Source organism: Prinia subflava, chromosome 7 (genome assembly GCF_021018805.1).
Source record: "Prinia subflava isolate CZ2003 ecotype Zambia chromosome 7, Cam_Psub_1.2, whole genome shotgun sequence".
NCBI lineage: Eukaryota > Metazoa > Chordata > Aves > Passeriformes > Cisticolidae > Prinia > Prinia subflava.
Genome location: NC_086253.1, coordinates 23,742,033 through 23,764,897, shown reverse-complemented (window position 1 = coordinate 23,764,897; position 22,865 = coordinate 23,742,033). Strand labels below are relative to the sequence as shown.

Below are 22,865 nucleotides of genomic sequence, written 5' to 3'. Positions count from 1 at the left end.
TTGATGACTCCAGGTTACATTACATGAAAAGACAGAGCACTCTCCCTCTTTTGAAGAGGCTTAGACCACTTGCTTGGTTATTCCAACAGCCCAAAGACAGCCCAGTATTTGAACTTTGTCAAATAGACAAGAGATGAGGCCCTCAAGGCTGTCACTTCCCTGCTCAGGTGGATCTTATGCCATCTGGTTCATTAGAGAAAAAAAAAAAGACAAAAACAAAAGACAACAAAACTATAGGAAGGCAACAAACTTCTCTTGAGAAAGGGAGTCTCTTAAGCCTCTTAACTTAATGTCAATAAGGACATACAGTGCATAGCCAAAATCCTTCCTGCAATATGTTGCTTGACCACTTTATTTCTGGTATCTGATAGCATACAGACAAAAATTCCAGTTTTTCAAAGTTTCTCCACTTCATCAGCCAGATTTCTGACATTTTTGACTCTTCTTTCCAACCATATAAAAAATTTTTGCCCAGTTAGAAGCAGTTCTCCCCATAACTAGATAAATAAGCAGTTTTATTGGTATTAGTGATAAAAAGTGGCACTTAAGTGTACCAGCCAGTACATTAAATCCGTTCTAAGCTGACTAATTTCAAGCTTTTTCTTAAGAGGCTTGGACAGCTTTGCTGGGATTGTGAAACTATGGTTACTATGCAAGCCTAACACATAAATCCAACCTCTTCATGGAATTCTTCATGCTCTTGACTATACACAGACATGCGACCCCGCTGTAGCACTATTTTTCTTCATGTCATGCTTACATTTGGATGAGGACAGGTAGTCCAAACTGGAGACAGTGCCAGCAGGGCCTCTGAGCCAGGCAGAAAGAGCTTTGTCAGCACTGGGGAAGTGTGAAAAAGGCATATTGTGTGTGTGGCTCTACGCAGATATTTACTATATGTAATATGCTAGGTAGAAAAGTTATGCAATATTAACATTTTAAATAATATAGTAAATGTAGTTTTTAACATTGAATCTAAGTAAGAATTGTGTGTAAGGTATTGTCCTTAGCTCAAGAGCAAAGAGAAGATAACCCAGAGGTTTCTACACAGAGAGAACAATTACAACAAGCCAGACTAAAACCCCCTCTTGGATGTTTCAGAGGGAAAGATGCATATCTCCTTGAAACCACCCTGGCCAATCCAGACCATGCATATCTCCTTGAATCCACAAAGCTACCTGGTTAAGCCAGACTCCAGGACGCTAGGGGTTTTGCAAAAGGCTCGTGGCAAACGGGCTTTTCTTAGATAAAGTATGCATATTCATTAAAGTTGGTCCTCAAAAATAGAGAGGCTTCTCTCTAACGGGGCCCTTCTCCTTCACAGCCTTTGTCTGGGAGGGAGGGGGGACGTAGTCCCGGGCTACCTTTCTTTGCTCTTATTGCCTCATTATTTGTCCTGTCTCTGAAAACTTTTTAAACTTTTATTATTGTATTATATTTTTTATAACCAATTTTTATTCTTTATTAAATTTTCATAAATTTCAAGAAGCGAGTTATTGGCATTTATCACAGGAAGGAACCGCCCTCTTTGGGAAGAAAGGCAGAGCTGCCAGTGAGATTCAGAGGACAAATGCAGAGCTTGGCCAGCCTGGGCAGGTTGCTCCCTCACCAAGCTCATGCTGTTGAACAGTGTGTGCCAGCATCACAAGATTGAATAACTAGTACAAATAGATGGATAGAAGCTTTGCTTTGCATCCATAAAATAGTTATATGCAATTTGAATTCAGAAACATAGCGAATCATCAGCTGCCTAAAGCCAGTGTTGTTGCTTACTTTTCCAATACATATAAAAATTGCTTAAACTAACAGAACACAACCCTTACTGGCTATGTAATATTTTACTGAGTAATTACAACTTCCAGACATGATACAGAATGTACTGAATTCAAGTATAATTACAAAACAAAGAACATATGCAGGTAAGTATTCCAATGTCTACACCTCACAAATCAAAATGACTTCCCCATATTAATACGGAGTAACCAAGACAGAATGGAAAAGCCAATACACCAAAATGCACGGCACGAGGTGGGGAGGGGGCTGGTGAATCAATTAAAAGGCTGCATGGAAAAAGATTTTGAGACTGCTCTTTGAAAGTTCTACCTTTGAGTGAGGAGTGAAAAATCCTCACTATTGTTCAACCAAATGTTCACTGTTCAAATTTAATACCATCTTGGCAATAGGCAAAATGCTTTCCAAACGCTTTAGGCTTTTTTTGAACACTTCTCACACAGTTCTTCAGCAGACTTATTTTGAAGAGAAACTTACAAAATCCCTTTTATATTATATCATTTATACATCATTGCTTTTTATTTTCTTCTGACTTCAGATTTGAAGCAGCTGATTACAACCTCTAAAGTTTTAAACACAGTCTAAATTTAGATTACAAAAACCAAACTTATGCTAGATTATGGACCTGTATTCCACTATTTGAACAGGCACCTCCTCCCCAGAACAGAACTATGAATGCTGGCTATACAAAAATTTGACTGGGCTTGCTGTTAGAGTAACACTTATAAAAAGTAACCATGACCTTTTAATTGGTGGCTTTGATTTACATTTGAAAAAATGTCCACAAGCACCCTACGTAATACAGAGTATTTTCTGCCTATCTATTTTAATGTGCTATAGTGCCTGTGGTATTTAAAAAACATACATCCTTTTCACATTACATTTTGAATGTTTTATCTCCTTTTCAGAATGTGATTTAAGTAGAAATCTTGCTTATCCACAGACACCTAGGCAAATTGAAAAATACAAATGAATGTATTCATCAATGACTACAGTCCACTGCAAGAATTCTGTAGACCTTAGAACAGAGCACTTATTTTTCCATATCACATTCAGTATGGTGCTTCAGTCATCTTCTGTCTAAAAGAATCAATTAATTTTCTCTTTAATTCACTCCAGCTCTCACTTACACAAATAACATTACTCACCCCCCGCTTACCAAACACATACCTCACCAACAAAAACTGAGATTACATCACCCTTAGTAGCTTTCAGTGGACAAATAGGTTTGCACCTGCAAAGCTGAACAACCATATCAGGACATTGTTAGACAGAGGCTCTGATTTTCATTACAGGAAAAAAATTATGAGTGTTTGCTGGGGGAATTACCCAACTATCAGAATATTGGTAAAAGAAAGAAAACCTCATCCTACCTAGTTACCATTCGAATAAAATATAATTTCTGACTGTTCTTTACTTCTCCAATCATTATTTCTTATTTCTGAACAAGTTTTTTAGATGATTTTCATCCTTTCTTATTTCCAAGTGCTCAACTTCTCGAGTCTTTTCCGTCCTTGTATTCTTTTCTTTGTATCATATACTTTTCGTTTCTTTGGCTTCAGCAAAGCCTCACTGACTGTAGTTTCTATAGACCCTACATCCACTTAGAGCTTCCATTTTATCTTCCTCAAAGGACATGCATTTCAAAAATTGAAATATTGTGCTTTAGAGCCTGGAATCCTATTTCTTTTTTCTATGTAATATAGTCTACTTTTGATCTTAATGACTTGTGTCTCACTAACAAGAAAGGAAAAATTACTTAAGCTACGCAAACCCCTTATAAAAAAAATCTTTTTGGTACATCTCAACTTCTGATTTACATTATGCAGGTAAACTGCAAGAGAGGTGTTAGTGGTACTCTCTATACAGAACCAACAATAAGAAGAGAAGCAGCACAATACTTAAGCTAGAAGGAGAAAAGCACACTGTCATTTTATATCCACTTCTGTAAGCCTTGAGGTATGCACAGAAGGGCAGGTTCTGTACAGGAGTCAATATTCGTCAGTTGTGCCACCATGCCAAAATGCCTCAAGAACACAGGACCATAAAAGGAAACACTTTGTTTTCAAATCTTAAACAATATAATGCTCTGGTTTCCTCTATAAGGAAAACATCTAAGTCAAGTTTAGAAAAAGGATTCGTTTATCGACAATTTTCAAAAATTGCCACATTTTGAATAGACTAGGGCATAAAAACTGTTTGCATGAAGACTGTATTTGATGTACTCATCACTATTAGAGGTACTTCTATAATGTCTATTTTTTGTTACAGAAAAAAAATCAGGTAAAATTATAAATAGAGGACACAAGACTGCAATCAATGTATAACCTAGACGAAACATACCTAAAAACATTCCTGTACTCTCTTTTATCAAAGAGAGGGCAGAAGAAATCTCTCAAAAACTGAGTACAACTGAAAAAGCTGCACGTGACAGAACCAGAAAACTTGGTTTTGGCTGACATGGTTTGTAGCTTTCAAAACAGTAATCACTATTCACAATTATTAATGAACGAGAAGTACAGTGCAAAATTCACAGATCAAGAGAAGAATTTAGCCCTGCTTTTAAAAACATAAGATGTTCATAATGGCTTCTTCCTCTAAAAGTGAGAGTCACTTTAAAAAACGTAATAAAATCTGTGTGGGAATTCAAGGAAGGAAAGAAAATAGCTCAAAAAGCCTTCAGTTCAAGGATGAGTGTCTTGGTTTAAAGACAGATATCTGCTAGGAAGGGGCAGGACCTCTCTAGAGATGGAGAATTCAAATCTCTTCCCTCCAAATTATTTTAATTAAAAGGAAAATTAAAGGAGCTTTCAGGCAGAGTTATGGGGGTAGGAATAACAGTTCTTTACTAATATATATATGACAAAACGACAAACAAACAACAACTACAGCATCAATAATAAACAGAACCAAGAACTTTGAGGGCTTTCTTTTACAAAAGCCCAGAGCAGTTTGATCTGGATGCCCCTGCAGGACTCCGAGAGGCCGAACTGGAAGGAAGGAAAAGCCCTGGGCTGGTGGATCAGATGAGGAGTTCTGCGCTGGCAGCTGGAGCAGCAGGGGTGTCCCGGCAGGGCTGGGCAGTGCAGGGCTACAGAGTAGCAGGAGGGTCTCAAAGGTTTGAAGAAGCAGCGGCGGTGGGGGGGAGAGGCTGGAGAAAACGAGTTCAGGAGTCTCGGGTACACGAACAGATGACGATAGATTTCTCAGGACGAGGCAGAGGCAGAGTGCAGCCTGACCGTCTTCCTCGGCGCTGAGAGCAAGAGTGCCTCCCCCTCTCCCAGATCTGTCTTTTTTGCTTTCCCCAAGGCTCATCATCTCTCCCCTCTGAAGGACACTCCCAGGGACTCAAAAACAATAGGTGTAGCTTCGTGCTGCCATATCTCTTAAGCACTCTTTTTGTTCTGACTAAGTAGTCATTAAGGCTTCTTGGAAACTTATGGGAAAAAATTCTGTGAGAAGAAAAAAAACTAAATCTAACCCCCAACATCATCCACCCCGAATTTTTTTCCATACCAACCTATTACATTGAATTTAAACCTTTAAAATATATATATATATATACACATGCATGACCTAAATTATATACATCTATACATACAGATATGGGTACAGACACATGATGTGGGTAGTTCATCTTAAAACAAGGTCTCTTTGAGGTATGCATCGGGTCTCTCCATCCCTTTGCATCACCCACCAGGTGCATCCTAGTCTCTGAGCGAAGACAACCCCACGGACGGGATTGTCTTTGCTGGAGGCAGAATTAATCTAAACAGTTTTTCTTAGCATACTTCTCATGTGTACTACTGGAACCTTATCTCTATCTGTTGTTCTCAGGGGCTCAGATTGGGCAGGGCCTGCTCGGTTGGTGGAACCTCGAGTGTTCACTAACCATGTGGCCTTTGCTAAATTAATCTCCCAGTTTTTGAAAGTCTCCCCACCCAATGCCTTCAAGGTGGTTTTAAGCAGGCCATTGCACCGTTCAACTTTTCCGGCTGCTGGTGCGTGATAAGGAATATGGTACACTCACTCAACGCCATGTTCTCTAGCCCAGGCTGCTATAAGGCTGTTTTTGAAATGGGTCCCATTGTCTGACTCGATTCTCTCAGGGGTGCTATGTCTCTACAGGACTTGCTTTTTTAGGCCTAAGATGGTGTTCCTGGCAGTAGCGTGAGGCACAGGGTAGGTTTCCAGCTATCCAGTGGTGGCTTCTACTATGGTCAGCACGTAGCGCTTGCCTTGGCGGGTTTGGGGAAGGGTGATGTAGTCAATCTGCCAGGCTTCTCCATACTTGTATTTGGACCACTGCCCGCCATACCATAGGGGCTTCACTCGCTTAGCCTGCTTGATTGCAGCACATGTCTCACAGTCATGGATAACCTGAGAAATGCTGTCTATGGTTAGATCTACCCTTCGGTCTCGTGCCCACTTATAGGTGGCATCTCTGCCTTGATGACTTGAGGCGTCGTGGGCCTATCGAGCTAGGAACAACTCTCCCTTGTGTTCCCAATCTAGGTCTATCTTTGACACTTCTATCTTGGCGGCTTGATCTACTTGCTCGTTGTTTCGGTGCTCTTCATTAGCCTGACTCTTGGGGACGTGGGCATCTACATGGCGGACTTTTACAGGTAGCTTGACTACCCGAGCAGCAATGTCTTTCTACTCATCAGCAGCCCAGATTGGTTTTTTCCCACGCTGCCAGTTGGTTTTTTTTACCTTTCTAGCCAACCCTACAGAGCATTGGCTACTATCTATGAATCAGTGTAGAGGTAGAGCTTTGGCCACTTCTCTCTTTTAGCAATGTCCAGGGCCAACTGAACAGCCTTGAGTTCTGCAAGTTGACTTGATCTACTTTCTCCTTCAGTGGCTTGTGCAACTTGTCGTGTGGGGCTCCATACAGCTGCTTTCTACTTGCGGTTCATCTCTACGATGCGACAGGAACCATTAGTGAAAAGAGCGTAGCACGTTTCTTCTGCTGGCAGCTGATTATACGGTGGAGCTTCTTCGGCACGTGTCACTTGCTCTTGTTCTTCTCCATCTGTGAGATCAAAGTTTTCACTTTCTGGCCAGTTTGTGATTATCTCTAAAATCTCAGGGCGATTTGGGTTTCCGATACGGGCGCGCTGAGTGATGAGGGCAGTCCATTTGCTCCATGTGGCATCGGTGGCATGGTGGGTAGAGGGAACCTTTCCTTTGAACATCTACCCCAGCACAGGTAGTCGGGGTGCCAGGAGGAGTTGGGCTTCTGTGCCAATCACTTCTGAGGCAGCCTGGACTCCTTCATAGGCAGCCAAGATTTCTTTCTCTGTTGGGGTGTAGTTGGCTTCAGACCCTCTGTAGCTCTGACTCTAGAATCTCAGTGGTCGACCCCGAGTCTCACCAGGCACCTTCTGCCAAAGGCTCTAGGACAGGCTATGGTTCCCGGCTGCAGAGTAGAGCACGTTCTTCACTTCTGGTCTTGTCTTGACTGGGCTAAGGGCCACTGCATGAGCGATCTCTTGCTTGATCTGGGCAAAGGCTTGTTGCTGTTCAGGGCCCCAGTGGAAATCGTTCTTCTTGCGGGTTACCTGGTAGAGAGGGCTCACAATCTGGCTGTACTCAGGAATGTGCATTCTCCAAAAGCCTATGGCGCCTAGGAAAGCTTGCGTTTCCTTCTTGCTGGTCGGTGGAGACATCGCAGTGATCTTGTTGATGACCTCAATGGGAATCTGACGCCGCCCATCTTCCCACTTTACTCCCAGGAACTGGATCTCCTTGGCAGGTCCCTTGACTTTGCTCTTTTTGATGGCAAAACCAGCTTCTAGGAGAATCTGGATGATCTTCTCTCCTTTCTCAAACACTTCCCTTGCTGTGTTCTCCTACACAATGATGTCATCAATGTACTGTAGGTGTTCTGGAGCTTCACCCTTTTCTAGTGCAGCCTGGATCAGTCCATGGCAGATGGTGGGACTGTGCTTCCACCCCTGGGGCAGTCGGTTCCAGGTGTACTGCACGCCCCTCCAGGTGAAAGCAAACTGAGGCCTACATTCTGCAGCCAGAGGAATGGAGAAAAACGCATTAGCAATGTCGATTGTGGCGTACCACTTCGCTGCTTTGGACTCCAGCTCGTACTGGAGTTCCAGCATGTCCGGCACAGCGGCGCTCAGCGGTGGAGTCACTTCATTCAAGCCACGATAGTCCACAGTCAGTCTCCATTCTCCGTCAGACTTGCGCACAGGCCAAATGGGGCTGTTGAAGGGTGAGTGGGTTTTACTGACCACCCCTTGGCTCTCCAGCTCTCGGATCATCTTGTGAATGGGGATCACAGCATCTCGATTCGTCTGATACTGCCGGCGATGCACTGTCGAGGTGGCAACAGGTACTCGTTGCTCTTCTACTTTCAGGAGTCTTACTGCAGATGGGTTCTCTGATAATCCAGGCAAGGTGTTTAATTTCTTAATGCCCTCTGCCTCTACAGCAGCTATTCTAAAAGCCCATCTGAACCCCTTAGGGTCTTTGTAATAGCCATTCCTGAGATAGTCTATGCCCAGAATACACGGAGCCTTTGGGCCAGTCACAACCGGATGTTTCTGCCACTCTTTCCTGGTCAGGCTCACTTCGGCTTTTAACTGAGTCAATTCTTGTGATCCCCCTGTCACCCCGGCAATGGAAATAGGTTCTGTTCCCTCATGTTTTGACGGCATTAGGGTACACTGAGAACCGGTGTCAACCAAAGATTTATATTTCTGTGGCTCTGATGTGCCAGGCCATAGAACCCACACAGTCCAAAAGACTCGGTTTTCTCGTGCCTCTTCTTGGCTAGAGGCAGGGCTCTTCTAGCACCGGTTACTACTCTCTTCTTGTGTATACATAGTAGAGGTTCCTTTAAGGGGGTCTGACAGAGCATCTTCATTTTTGTAATACCTGACAGCCTGGTCATGGGAGGCTGAGGCTACTTTCATTCTAGTGGAACCCCCCCGGTTAGTGTTTCCCTCTTTGAGCTCACGCACCCGTGCTGCTAGGGCAGAAGTGGGTTTCCCATCTCACCTTCCCATGTCTTCCCCATGGTCACGCAGGAAGGACCACAGGTCAGCTCTTGGGATGTACTCTCTCTCTCTAGCTGAAGGACGTTGGGTTCTGACTCTGGGGCTTGTGGCTCGCACCGGTGCCACATGGGAACTGTTCCTCCTCATCTCCTCCCTCACCTCCCTTATCTCCTCTTGGAGTTCTTTAACCACGGCAGAGACCTGAGTCTGTATTGGGCCACTGATCATACTGTCAAAATTTCTAAGCTTGCTGGCTACAGAACCTGCAGTCACTCGGCTGGTATCAGCATTAATCATTGACATGAATGTTTTATATTCAGATGGCCCTTTAGTTGCTAGATTCTACAACATTTGCCCTGTGCACCTGACGTTGTCGGGGTCATTGTTATGCTGTCCATCCCTCCCAAAAACCACCTCCAGTATTGCCACTTCTCTCAGCTGTTGGATCCCTTCCTCAACAGTCTTCCAGCGCATGCTAAGGTGGTGCTCCTGCATTCTGTCTCTGTGGACAAACCTCTCCCTTACACTCATTAAAAGCCGGTCCCAGAGGTGAAGGGGTCCTTGCTCTTTTACAAATACCTGATTCACACCTGAGTCTTGGGTCAAGGGTCCCATATTCTTTGCCTCACCACCATCCAGTTGCACACCTCTACCCATAAGGTCTCAGACCCTAAGTAACCAGGCTGTATAAGGCTCACGTCCCCGTCGTGCAACATCTTTTTGCAGAGTACGGAGATTTTCATATGACAGGGACTCGGTGATGATCTCAACTTCTGGCTCTCCTGTGGGTTGTGAGGGCCTTCCTTTTTTATCTTTATCACTTGGGTGCTCTGATTTCACCTTATATTTCTTCCTTTCCACAGGGGCAACTGCTGCTGGCTGTGACTGCCCCTGTGGTTCAGCTGGAACCTGGACAGTTGTAACGTCAGTGGGTTCCACTGCTGCACCTTCAGACTCTTCCTCTTCAGGGCAGGGGGAGGGTTTGCCAGCAGCTGGGGCTAATGAGGCCACCACTAGGGAAGTGTGCTCCTTCAGCATCTTGCCCATCTCCTTCACTAGAACTCCCACCCAATCTGGGTGGTTCATTCCTGAGGTGGGCTTTATGTCAGGGTCAGGTGGTGGGGCAGCATCTTTAGTCTGTGGGGCAGTGTCAGGCTCCATGGCAGCACCCTCAGTCTCTAGGGCAGTATCTTTATTCTCTGGGGTAGGTATCAGGGTGGTTATCCAGGCCAATCTCCCCTTATCTCGGAATATTAAATAGAATAGGCCTGTGAGCAATACTAGCCATTGTATGATATCATTAGCATTCAGAGAAGATTTAAACCCTTCAAAAACTGGTGGAATAGACCCAAAGAGCTGAGTAAAGGGTTGGGAAAAAATTTCCCCTGGTGTCATTTCCTCACAATAGGTACTATTGTTAAAGTAACTCCACAAACAAACACTTAGAGTGTGATAGCCATGTATCCATGTGCCTGCCTTCCAGAGGAAGTTAAAAATCCATGAATTCCTCACCTTATTAACCCATAGTGCAAACTGGATAACAGCCACAGTAGCCTTAGTTATAGGGCCCATGTTTAAATAAGGGCCTGCAAATGGGAGAAACACAGCCACAACCACATGCCACCCAAACCAAGGTAAGCTAGACCACATGATGCTATTTAGGGAGGTTTCTATACCCAGTGCACAAGGTCACTTAAGAACTGTTATTCCTTTTCCTCTCAATGCCCTCAAGCCCCACGTTGGGCGCCAATAATCTGTCTTGGTTTAAAGACAGATATCTGCTAGGAAGGGGCAGGACCTCTCTAGAGATGGAGAATTCAAATCTCTTCCCTCCAAATTATTTTAATTAAAAGGAAAATTAAAGGAGCTTTCAGGCAGAGTTATGGGGGTAGGAATAACAGTTCTTTACTAATATATATATGACAAAACGACAAACAAACAACAACTACAGCATCAATAATAAACAGAACCAAGAACTTTGAGGGCTTTCTTTTACAAAAGCCCAGAGCAGTTTGATCTGGATGCCCCTGCAGGACTCCGAGAGGCCGAACTGGAAGGAAGGAAAAGCCCTGGGCTGGTGGATCAGATGAGGAGTTCTGCGCTGGCAGCTGGAGCAGCAGGGGTGTCCCGGCAGGGCTGGGCAGTGCAGGGCTACAGAGTAGCAGGAGGGTCTCAAAGGTTTGAAGAAGCAGCGGCGGTGGGGGGGAGAGGCTGGAGAAAACGAGTTCAGGAGTCTCGGGTACACGAACAGATGATGATAGATTTCTCAGGACGAGGCAGAGGCAGAGTGCAGCCTGACCGTCTTCCTCGGCGCTGAGAGCAAGAGTGCCTCCCCCTCTCCCAGATCTGTCTTTTTTGCTTTCCCCAAGGCTCATCATCTCTCCCCTCTGAAGGACACTCCTAGGGACTCAAAAACAATAGGTGTAGCTTCGTGCTGCCATATCTCTTAAGCACTCTTTTTGTTCTGACTAAGTAGTCATTAAGGCTTCTTGGAAACTTATGGGAAAAAATTCTGTGAGAAGAAAAAAAACTAAATCTAACCCCCAACAATGAGTCACAAGGAAAAAAGGATGCAAATGTGTCCTTAAAAAATGTGTTCCCCCCACTACTTCTGGACCAGAACACAAACCACCAAACAGCCCCTGTAATCCACTGGGGTATTTACTATTACCATTGTATCCTTAACAAATGCTTTAAAAGTGGAGGGGGAAAGCACATCAAATGCTGAATTCCAGTGTATAATGGAGACAATTTAGACTTGAAGTTCATTGCTGGGGGAAAGATAATCACTTCAAAATTTTATCTTTAACAGATAAATATTCTACAGAAAAAGGTATTATTAATATCCAGCCAACTTGGACTTAAAACACATTAAGGTCATTCAGTATACTGGAACGCTAAGACAAGTTTTTCAAACACTGCAAGTTTACAGAATTATGAGTCACTGCACAGCATGTAAGAAATCTTCCACAAAGCAGAGAGGGCAGCCATACTTTGAACACAGTTTGAAAAAAATAGAACCTGCAAGGCCAGTCTACAGAAATAAATTATTTTAAAACACCACACCTTAATTGAAAAAATCCTAGAATATAACTTTATTGTTAGGTAAATCCTCACTTCTTTTCCTTAAAATCAGTAAAAAAGAAGACTCTGTAATTGCATGTGAGATAAAGAAAAATTCACTCCTCCACATATGTACAGTTCTTTAATCTGAAGACTCTTATCATGTAAATGTAAATGCATTAACTAATTATTTTCCCCAAAAACATTAAAACAAAAGTAAACTATGTAGTGGACCCACATTACCTCAAGGTTTTGACTGTAAAGACAGCTAAAGAAAAAAAGCAGTAGAAATGTCATATCTGTTAAAAATAATTTGCAAATTGTAACATATAAATTAAAATGTAACAGCTTGGAATTACTACTCCTTTCCAACCTGGCAGGCTCAATTAATCAGTACTTCCTCCAACTGTATGACATGTAAACTTACAAGGTACTGCCAAAACCAGTCTGCCTGCCTTTCTGTAGTACATCACCATCCAGGTCCCTTTAAAAAACAGAACTGGGTCCTCAGACTGGTCAACAGTAATGTACCCAAACACACTCAAGTCCTGGCATCTTGAATTTAACATATTGTGATGGTATAATCAGTAAAGTACCTGGGAGACAAGGAACTCAACTCTATCTTAGAATATAAACAAAAGGTGTGGATGGGTATTTTTCTGACTCAAGGAAACTAAGATCAGAATTTAGCTTAATTATGTCTCCAGTGAATAAAAAAACCATTTTTATAGGCTTTTGGAGCAGATGTCCTGTAAGAATATAAGCTCATACCTCCTCTTGAAAATTATACAGGAACACTTTGCTATTAAAATAACATTTACTGACCTTGCAGGGAAAGTTCTGCCCTGCAAAGTGCACACTGACACTATTCATTCACCAGTAACTCCAGCATGCAAACCACTTGGATAACATTGGCTGTCTTCTCTAACCTCTGCAGGAAGAACATTTTCCCAGTTTTACTCCTCTTCAGGTTTTTGATTTCTGAAATAACTGGTTTATTAATGTGTTTATTCATATTCAGAATCCATATAAATATTCTAGGGAGAAGAAAACATGTTATGTGTTACCAGATTCCAGTGCTCTTCATGAATAAGACTAATACCAGGAGAGTGAATACTGAGATGAGATGAATTTTACATAGAAGGGCGAGGAGAAAGGTAAATTATTTATAATGTGCTAAAATATGCCTTATTTATTTGATATGGGAGACTTCCAAATTACCTTTAAACAGCATTTTAAATCATCAGGCTTAAATATACTAATTAGTTTTACAATAGGAGCAAAACCAGATAAAGTAAGCCTTCCTTTGAATTAGCTATAATAAGGTAATATGCTATAAAGAAGCCACCAGTGAATAGGGATTATGGGAAAGGGTACCAAGGAGATCCTTTCACCCACAATTACTGTACATGAAGCCCCATCTATAACTTCACTCTGGAATGTTTTCCTGCTGAAAATGACCAGCATGCAAAGTGCTTTGCAGTTGTCAAAAAGGCATGTTATTTTAAATTCTCACTGTTCACTGGTAAGTGACACCTAGTATGAAAAAAATATTCTAAAATGCTTTTAGTCAGATCTGGACATATTGATCTCCACACTTATTTGCTGCAATGCTTATAATCTAATCTCACATTGATTTTTGAAGACTTGTGTTTCATATTAACATTTCTTCTTTCAGCAATTCAGCCATTACTCAGCAACTGAGTTACTAGGATGGTCTTATTACTACCTGTCACCCAAAAGCAAATATTATTTTACACTAAAGTGCATAAAGAATTTTCCTCAGTGCTATTTAAATATGGTTATTTCATTTACATTTCAGCTTGCATGTTCAGTACTCATGGCCTTATTAATAAAGGCTGGGTCTCAAAGAATCTGGTACAACTTGAGTACCTACAGCAGAAAGCCTTGAGACAACTGTACACAGTTCTAGAATTTCACATTTCAAAGTTATAAACTAATCACTTATCTCTGGATTGTTGAGGATCACTGATAGAATTGCTCTACTTTCCCAAACAAGCAAGGTCAAGTTATCAAAAAATTCAGAGTAAGTGGTCTTGAATTCAGGTAATACCTAAGGGCAAATAAATTAAAAATACAATGTATTCATTTGTTTAATTATAAATAGATAATTTTTTACTATTATATATTCCAGCTACATCTCTCGCATCTTCTAGCAAAGACCATATCTGGCAATAGAGTCTATTAAAATATAAAAAGCCAAAAATGCCAGGTAACTTTTAATAAGCACTACCATAAATATCTCCCAGATTACATCTGAAGATGATAACAAATAAGAAAATAAGTATCAAAGTAGGGAAAAAAAAACAAACAAAATTTAAAGAGCGGAAGTGCACTGAAATTTGTACGCGGTAATTTTTCACAGTAATTTAACGTACTCTGGCTAAACCCATACAGCTGGCTCCTCTAAGGTGAAAAGCCTTGTTTTCCTGAAGTGCAGTTGTAATCATAATGGTGGCAAAAAGCAGGTTTCCAGGTCATGGTACTTGAGATAAGGCGAGTGCCCGTTTGAAACAATCTTATAGAAAAGCAAAACTGTGAAACAATCACACAGTTGAAATATTACAATTTAAGGTTGGCAGGTTCCACTGGAACAAACTCTTCCTAGCTAGTCTTAATATCTCCCAAGAACCTTTAATGATATCTTGAAAGAAACTAAAGAAGTGCAAACAGACTGCAAAGGGACACAAATGGAAAAACTATGTGTGTTGTATAGTTTCAGGCAGCTGTATTTGCCTAACTAAACCTCAAGTTTGAAGTTCTGGATCACAGTAAATACACTTGGACAGACTCTCCTGTGGAATTTAACTCAAGTAGCTTTTTGAAACTGATTTTGCCATGGAAATTTTTGTCTGCAAGTCCAGCGCTCTTCCAGAAACAGAAGCAGTGCTAAGAGTCCAGGAAGCCTACGGCAAGGGAAGCGAGGTGTGGTGCTGAGGTCACTGCAATCTCAGAAGCTTTTCAGCCCTTTATGTGACTTCTTTCCACAAGGGTGGCAACCTGAAGATTTCTCCTGTTCAAGTCTACAGTATCTCCAAATCCACATGACGAACGTCAGGATTTCGTTGCTGAAATAAAATTTAAAAACAATGTATTGAAGATATTCAAATATATTTCTGCACATGTAATGCGTTTACAAGCATTGTGGTTTTGGTATGAGGTTGTCAACTGGGTAACAAATCCCCTTTTGGTCTAACACAGGAATATTTTAGAATGAGGAAGAATTCCAATAAACATTGCCCATATTATAAGGCATTTATGGAAGGCTAAATCATCTTTTTATTTGAAAAATACTTTTCAACATCATAGATAAATTAGTTCTTATCTTTATGAAGTATGGAGGAGCTCTCAATTTTAACAAGGCAGAGTCTTATATAAAACTGTTCTGATACACATATATACACATCTCACTTTCTTAGTTTTGACAGATACTTTCCTGAATAATGGGTATGATTGCTAAAATAATTTGTTCTATGCCACTGAAGCTATTAATAAAGATTCAGAACACTGTTTCTGTTAAGAAATATGCATTTTCTGATATTACAGAAATATGTTATCACCATTACATGAGTTGTACAATCCATGAGAAAGCCATGATTCCAAAGACATCCAGCATGTGAACCTGCCTAGTACATTTAGTAAACCATAATCAGTACCAACACAATTGCTATATATAAATGCCTATACCAAAAAGCAGCATCCATGTTTATAAATAATTTAGGCATGATCCTGCTCCTCAAAAACCATGCATGAAGAACTGATTCAGATGGTGCAATTCAAATCAAAAATAATATTTTGATGCTTAAGCAGGACAACCCTAAGGATAGAAACTTAAACTAGAATCTTTATGAAACATAACAAGCAAGGACAAACATGCTCTTGAGTAGTGTCTCATGGCCAGAAGAGACAATCATGGCAGGACTGCATTTATCTGGCAATCAGTATACTTGGACTTCTGAATTCATGCCAGGAAGGTAAGACTGACAGCCCCAATATACTTACAAAATTAAAAATGGGAACTACCCTTTCTTGCATCAGCCAGAGGATATTTAAATTGCAGAATGAAAAAAAAAAAAGTAAGACAGCTGAGAGGCGTTTGTAAAGTAAAATAAACACTGTATGGCTTCAACAAGAGTGAAAGATGTTGAGTAGCAGTCCCATCATCCAGAAATATTTGATACAATTCTAAGAACCAGTTAAAAAAAAAAAAAGAAAATTTACTTTTTTACAGCCAAAATAGAATTCAACACCCTATAAACAGTCTGACATTCTGAGAATACAGTAAAAAAGACACCTTCAGGTCTACTGAATGAAAATTTATTCTATGTTGGTATAACATGGAACAAAAGATGCAGCAAATAGATCAGTGGTTAAGTAAGGATTTGCTGATGACCAGGACTAAGATAATAATACTGTAGTACCATAGCAAGAAAATCTGCATTTGTAATATCAATTTCTTTCCCTCTCTCATATTTACAAAAGAAATCCCAGAAATTAGATGTAGTGATATGGTTTAAAATATATCACAGAATAAGCACTCATTAGTAAGCAGTTAAATTTACCTTCAGGTCCTTCTCAAGTCTGTCTACTTCAGCACCCAGCATGTCAATGATATTCTCACCATGCTTAAGCATAAAGGCTTCCAATTCTTCAAGGGTTTTCACTTGCTGAATTTCCTAGGAAGAAATTAAATTTAAGAGATTGAGATGAGGAAAAGAAAATAAAGGAATAACACTCCAGAAGGTCTTGACATATTTCAAGAGGGAAGGAAAAAAAAAACCTAAAGAAAACACTTCAGCTTTTGCTATTTACTCTCAAAACGTCATCTGTTCTTGTGTCTCAAAGACACAGAAGAGTAGCATTTGTTCAAAGAAAACAGCTGGCTCTGTCATTATCACCTGCATTTGATACAAAACCTCCTTCTATCTTTTAATTGACTTCCTCCTTAACTTTCCAGATAAGTTTAGAGAATTTCATTCATTCATTTTCTAGAAGTTTCTGAGGTATTCCTCACAGCAAGGTAGAGCAGGGTACCCCCTGTATTCTTTCTCCACTTTCTACATTCTTGCTATTTCATTACACTGCCTACTCTGGGCATCAAGTAACCAACTCATCTGAAAATCCACAAGGATTATGACAAATGCTGCTGTAAATATGACTCTTCTATAATATCAGAAACTTGAAGACAGCTGAAAGGAACCCAGACTAAGAGACCCACAGCACATGAAACTGAAGGAATGAGATTAAGGATGTTAAACTCTGCCCTCCAAAAAACCACAGACATCAGCAGCACAAAGCAGGTACTACAGTATTGCCACAGAATTATACAATGGTTTGGGTCAGAAAGGTCTTTAAAAATCATCTAGTTGTTCCCCCACTGCCATGGGCAGGGACACTTTCTGCCACACCAGGTCACTAAGAGCCCCAGACAGGCTGTCCTTAAACACCTCAAGGGATGGGGCATCCACAACTTCTCCAAGCAACTTGTTCCACTGTCTCACCACCCTGGCCATCACAGAAAAAAATTTTTTCTTATATCTACTTTATGTCTATCACCTTTCAGTTTAAAGCCATGAGCTTTTCTTAGAGCTCTCACACCAAGCTGTCTGGAAGCCATTTGTCCTGTAGTTTATCTCAGCTGCAGGATGTTTAGGATAAATAGGTTATTGTAAACAGAAACAAACTATGAAACAGCTAATTCTACTCGTACAAACAAGTACATGACAGCAACTTCTTTCCCCTTCTCAGTACTCTAAAACTGAAGAGGAATAATGTAACTGAGCAAGCTTAAAACATATCTCAACCACAATAACCCATGACTACAATCACAGCAAGTCTAACAAGAAAAAAACCAAGGTAATCTAAATGACAGCATTTCAACAGATATTTCACAACTGTAGAAAGAGTAACATTGACAGCAGTGCTAGTTGAATGAGCTGCTTATTTGAAAAAATATAGGTCAAAAGGCAAGCACTGTCTGCCTTTGACTTCAGATGGCTGAAGCCTACTGAAAGGAGCTATCCTCCAATGACAGTTTTATAGCTGACATGAGGTGACTACATGAAACAACAATGACCTGTCTAAGACACAGCTGCCAACCTAGAATCAATCAGGAAGATCTTTCCCAACAATATGTGAAGTATTGGAAGAAGTAAAGGTAGTATGCAATTCCCAAAGGGAATAGCAGGTAAAGAATAAAAGCTAACAAAGCCTTTAAAAGAAGAGTAGTGTACTAAAAACTGCAACAGCAAACAACTGTCAATATAAAATCAGGCAAACTTGCAGAGTCTCAGTGGCACAAAGCTGAGAGCAATCTTCCTCTCAAAAATGTATTAAATTGAAATCTAGTAGATTAATAGATCAGATATTGCACTATACATACACATACATAATTTTTTTTTTTACATTAACTTGGGATATTGACTAATGATCTGAAAAAACTGCAATGTGAAATTTAAAAGTAAACATAACTTGTAAGTCATGTGACATCCATATTTCATTTTGAAAGCATAGAAATTTTGTACACAAACAAATGTACATAAGCAAGGTTCCAGTGAAAACAAAAACACCGTCATGTAAAAACATTTTGCTCACTTAAAACTCTCCTTTTAATTCACATAAATAATTATTTTCTTCATATTTCATAGTTCTGCCATACAGAATACAGCAGAGAACTGTTCTGTATTTCTATACTGAAAAGAGGGCTTAAGAAGAGCTACTCTAAACTATACTGAAATCAGAGACTGGCATTTACTAAAGCATGGTTAATTTTTAAACATTATCAAAATGCTAAATCAATGCTATCATGTTTATAGGTCCAAACAGCTGGACCTATAAACCCCAACAATGCACCAACACCCAGGGCAAACAGCTCTGCCAAAACAAATCCCTATTTGCAGGAGACAAGCTTCTAGTTTTAACTGCAATTAAATCTTAACTGTAATTCAATAAAAATATTGGAAGAACTATGTTCTCATCTTTTTTTTTTTTTTTTTTACAAATCTGTGTTTTCTAACAAAACAATCACAGAATCATAGAATACTCTGAGTTGGAAGGGACACACAAGGGTTATTGACTGCAACACTTATAGGAACCTTGGCATTATTAGCACCTGGCCCTGACCACCTGAGCCAATCTGAAGGGTAATGAGTTAAAAAAAAAGCTTGCCTTCCTCCTTCTCAGGCCAAAAGTAGCTCTTTTCCAGCAGCACATAATACAGTTATCTATAAGTACTTTTAAAACACTAACATAAAGTAACCTGCAACCACTCTTCAAATGAAGAAGTGAAGTGTATCTCATCTGTTCTCAAGTCTTGGGTTTAGAGGTACTTGAAGTTGGAAAGTATCAAATATTGGGGGTTACAAAAGCAATTTTTTACGCATACTTGTAGCAGCTGTTCAATGTCTTGTTTTTCCAGGTAAGACCGAGTAACAACACGTCCATCAAAGTCTACTTCTGCCTTGAATCTCACTTTGCTCATTCCCATGTCTGTGGCTTTAACATCATGAATTGCTCTGAAATACATACATTTTTGAAGAAAATGTGAAACAACATAGAACAAACCACTAGCTAGTTTGACTTCTCATGTTAACAGTACTGTCACTGCAAAATGATCCTGTAATTTTAAAAGGTCAGTCTTTGCCAAAATATCCTCATTTTGCCCACCCACACTTCCATTAAATACTGATTTATGTTTAACTGGTTATATCACTTCCACAGGTTTCTGCAACACCAACACATCTATAATTCACTGCAATAAAAGACAGACAACTAGAAGCATCCCAGATTTAGAACTATGCTAACAGTACATTAAAAAAATATTCCACAATTAAAAATGTGAGAACTTCCCCATTCTGTGTTAAAGGTTTATGTCCAACTTATTTTCTACTGCAGAGAAGTTTTTGTGCATATACATGACACTATTTATCAGTCCTTTAAGTACCCTCAATTCTGAGGAAAAGAACAATAACTAGTCATTAATTTATTAAAGGACACATTGCAACTATAGAAGTATCCTTTCCTAAAGTTGGTAAGGGCATGATCTTTAGGAGAACTTTCAAAAACACATTTGCCATAAGAAAAAGTTATGGATATTGCATTTAGAACTAATTTTTGATCCTTCAGAACTATTAATCACAGCTTATCAAGACACACCTGCTTGTAAATGCTGAAAATGTGTATTTATTTAAAGGCTCCTAATGAATACTAGAACATGAAAGCTCTATTGTTTATATTTTGGGCCTTTGAAAAACTCTGGGTTTCTGTAGCAGAGTTTTGTTCCAGCTTGTTGGACAAATTCTAATATGTGAATATAGGTAGTAAACAGCAAGCTCTTAATTTTTGTGGGATAAGAAGCAAACTCAGGACCAAGGCATACTGTGATGAACTTCAAAAGTGAAATAAATACAAAATAAAATACTTGATTTTTTTCCTAAATATATTATCAAGAACTCAGTTTATCTTCAAAGCCAAGAAAATTTAAAATTGCCACTGCAGAGTAAGTTTCCACATTTTTCCATCGAGGTCAGAAAAAGTGAGTTGAGGCTAAAATATGGGACAGGAATCGCAAAAGGTTCACTTTTTTAAATTCTTGCTGCTGACATTTTCAAAGTAAAACAAGTATAAAATATTTCAAAGACTTTTAGTTTTATTAACAGAAAAATGTATTCTTGACTATTTGGTAAATTCTAATGCAAAAATTTAGATTCAGCAATGCCTCTCACTTGATGGAAAGTACTAAATTTTACCTCTGTTTATTTTGCTAAATTGTGCAATTTCACAGAATCTGTAAATTTAGCATGCCCTTTGTGTCAAGCAAATTTACTCTTCCCAACTAGAAATGCTTTTTTGCATCTGTATGTCTTTAGATCAGAAATAACTTCACAGGCAGTGCAGGCAGAAAGCAGAAGGCATGTATGTTGGAAAGAGCCTGCTAGAATGAACAGCCAAAAAAGAACAGAAGACAGAAACTTTAAGATGAACAATCACAGGAAATTTTTACAGAATACTTCTTGTAACACTCAGGGAGAGGTAAGCAGATTAAAAAAAAAAAGAAATAGAACATGAACTAAATATAGAGACACCAAAAAATACATCTTAGTTAATATTTAAGCAGATTTAAAAAACTATCAGCATACTGGTAGCAATAAAGACTTCCCAGGTCCATTCCAATTCACACAACTACTCTGTGGGAAGTTATCAAATCAAAACAGTATTAACTGGAGTAAACTAGATGACATCAAACTACCTCATCCCAAAGAGGGTATTTAAGATAACAGATGTGGTCAATAAAGAGAATTTGGAGCCACATGATTCAAAAATGTTGAAGACACATCAAGTGCCTATCAGAACTAAGCAAGAAGATAAGTGATATTTGAGCTTCTCATTAAGCAGTAGCCTGATAAAATTCAATGAAATTATGCATATTCTATAAATGTGAAGGAAAACAGTCTACCTTAGCACACATCATCTGCCCAGGAAAGATAAGACTTATATTCAAGAGTTAGAAGAACTTAGAATAACTATGAAGGAAAATTATTTTTTCATCTTGCAATACTGATGAGAATTAAAAACAAACCAGATTAACAACACTATGCCAAAAATTAAGAACAGTAAATAAGTCTATCCATTTATGTGAGGACAACTTTGTGTGACAATTGAAGGAAAAATAGTTAGAAAGGTGGGGAGAATTCTATATTAAGAACACTAATTCCAGTCATTAAGATTTTAGGGAATGTAGGTCTTGTCAAACAATCCTGTTATAAAAAATATTAAAGTAACAAGATTTAGTTGAAAAAAATATCCCCACCACAGAGACTTATTTTAGTAGGACAGCAGTTGGTATTATCTGATAATCAAATACTTCATAATTAGCAGTGGATTATGTTCAGGCAAGCCACTGCTGGAATAGTAACTTAAGTGGTGGTGCTAACGGGTTGAGGGAGTAAATATCAGAGCCCCTGGATCCTTTGTCAATTTAGATATAAAATCTAAAATTTCTAATGAATATGAAATGATTCCCTAATATATCTCCTTCTGATTTAGCAAAACACATCTGAAAATAAACATTGCAAACCATGCCTGAAAGAACAAAGGAGTAATACTCTGGGAGCAGCAACTACAAAAAGCATTGCATTGAGAACTAAAATCCTGAAAGGTTGAAATAAAAAAAGCAAATATTAGTCACAGCTTTAGAAGCAGGCCAGTAATCAGGAGTTTTTTTCTTTTACATTTGGTGTCAGAAGGACATGTAAGAGTACAACACTCTACTATACAGCTCCATTTTAGAGAATGTGAGAATTTGAATGTTCAAGAAAATGCTGACACTCCTAGAAGTCCAAAGCTTATGTGATGAAAATACACAGGTAGCCCTTTGAAGAAACACTTAATGTTAAAAGGCTTCCTCATTTCAACTGCTATATTTTTTTCTTTATTCCAGCCTTTTGTTTGTTTGTTTTCAGCTTTTTCCCCAAATTATACCTAGTAACAAGCAAGGGTACTAGAAGTTTGTGGAGAACTGAGATTAAGACCAGGTGTCTTATTAGAAGATGTACATTAACCAAGCTAGGGATAGCAGGCTTGTTGTAAGAACTTGGTCAAAGACAGACTGGGCACTGAAAGAAATCCAAGCTGGTAACGAAATGGATCAAAGAGAGATAACTGAAGACAAAGTGCATACAGAGGGTATGATAAGCACTTAAACATGTTTCAGCTTCTAACCTCAAAAAAAGAAAAACATGCAGTTTCTCACAAGTCTTTATGTCTTTTATTATTCATGGGGTTTTTTTTTTTAATTAAGGTACTTGTTTTAAAAAAATGTCCATAGCAAGAAGAACATGAACTAAGTCTGCTCTGTTGAGAAGTTTCAGCCACCCATAAAATGGAATACAATATAAAATGGTACTTGGCCTAGGAGAAATTTTATTATTTCACCCTGAGACAAGCAAAAGCCACCTGTGCACTTTG

The 22,865-nt window shown here is 39.4% G+C and overlaps 1 protein-coding gene across 1 annotated transcript in view; it reads right to left on the bottom strand.

The window, feature by feature from the left end:
* Positions 1 to 11,887: 11,887 nt before the first annotated feature.
* The window catches only part of SLC30A9 (solute carrier family 30 member 9), a 31,105-nt gene continuing 20,127 nt past the window's right edge, over positions 11,888 to 22,865 (bottom strand). Inside the window, exons 16-18 of the mRNA XM_063401847.1 lie at positions 19,285 to 19,414; positions 16,463 to 16,576; positions 11,888 to 14,968 (exon numbers count right to left, since the gene is read on the bottom strand). Coding sequence (XP_063257917.1) covers positions 14,924 to 14,968; positions 16,463 to 16,576; positions 19,285 to 19,414 — 289 coding nt within the window. The 3' untranslated portion in view covers positions 11,888 to 14,923. The remainder of the gene's footprint in view (positions 14,969 to 16,462; positions 16,577 to 19,284; positions 19,415 to 22,865) is intronic.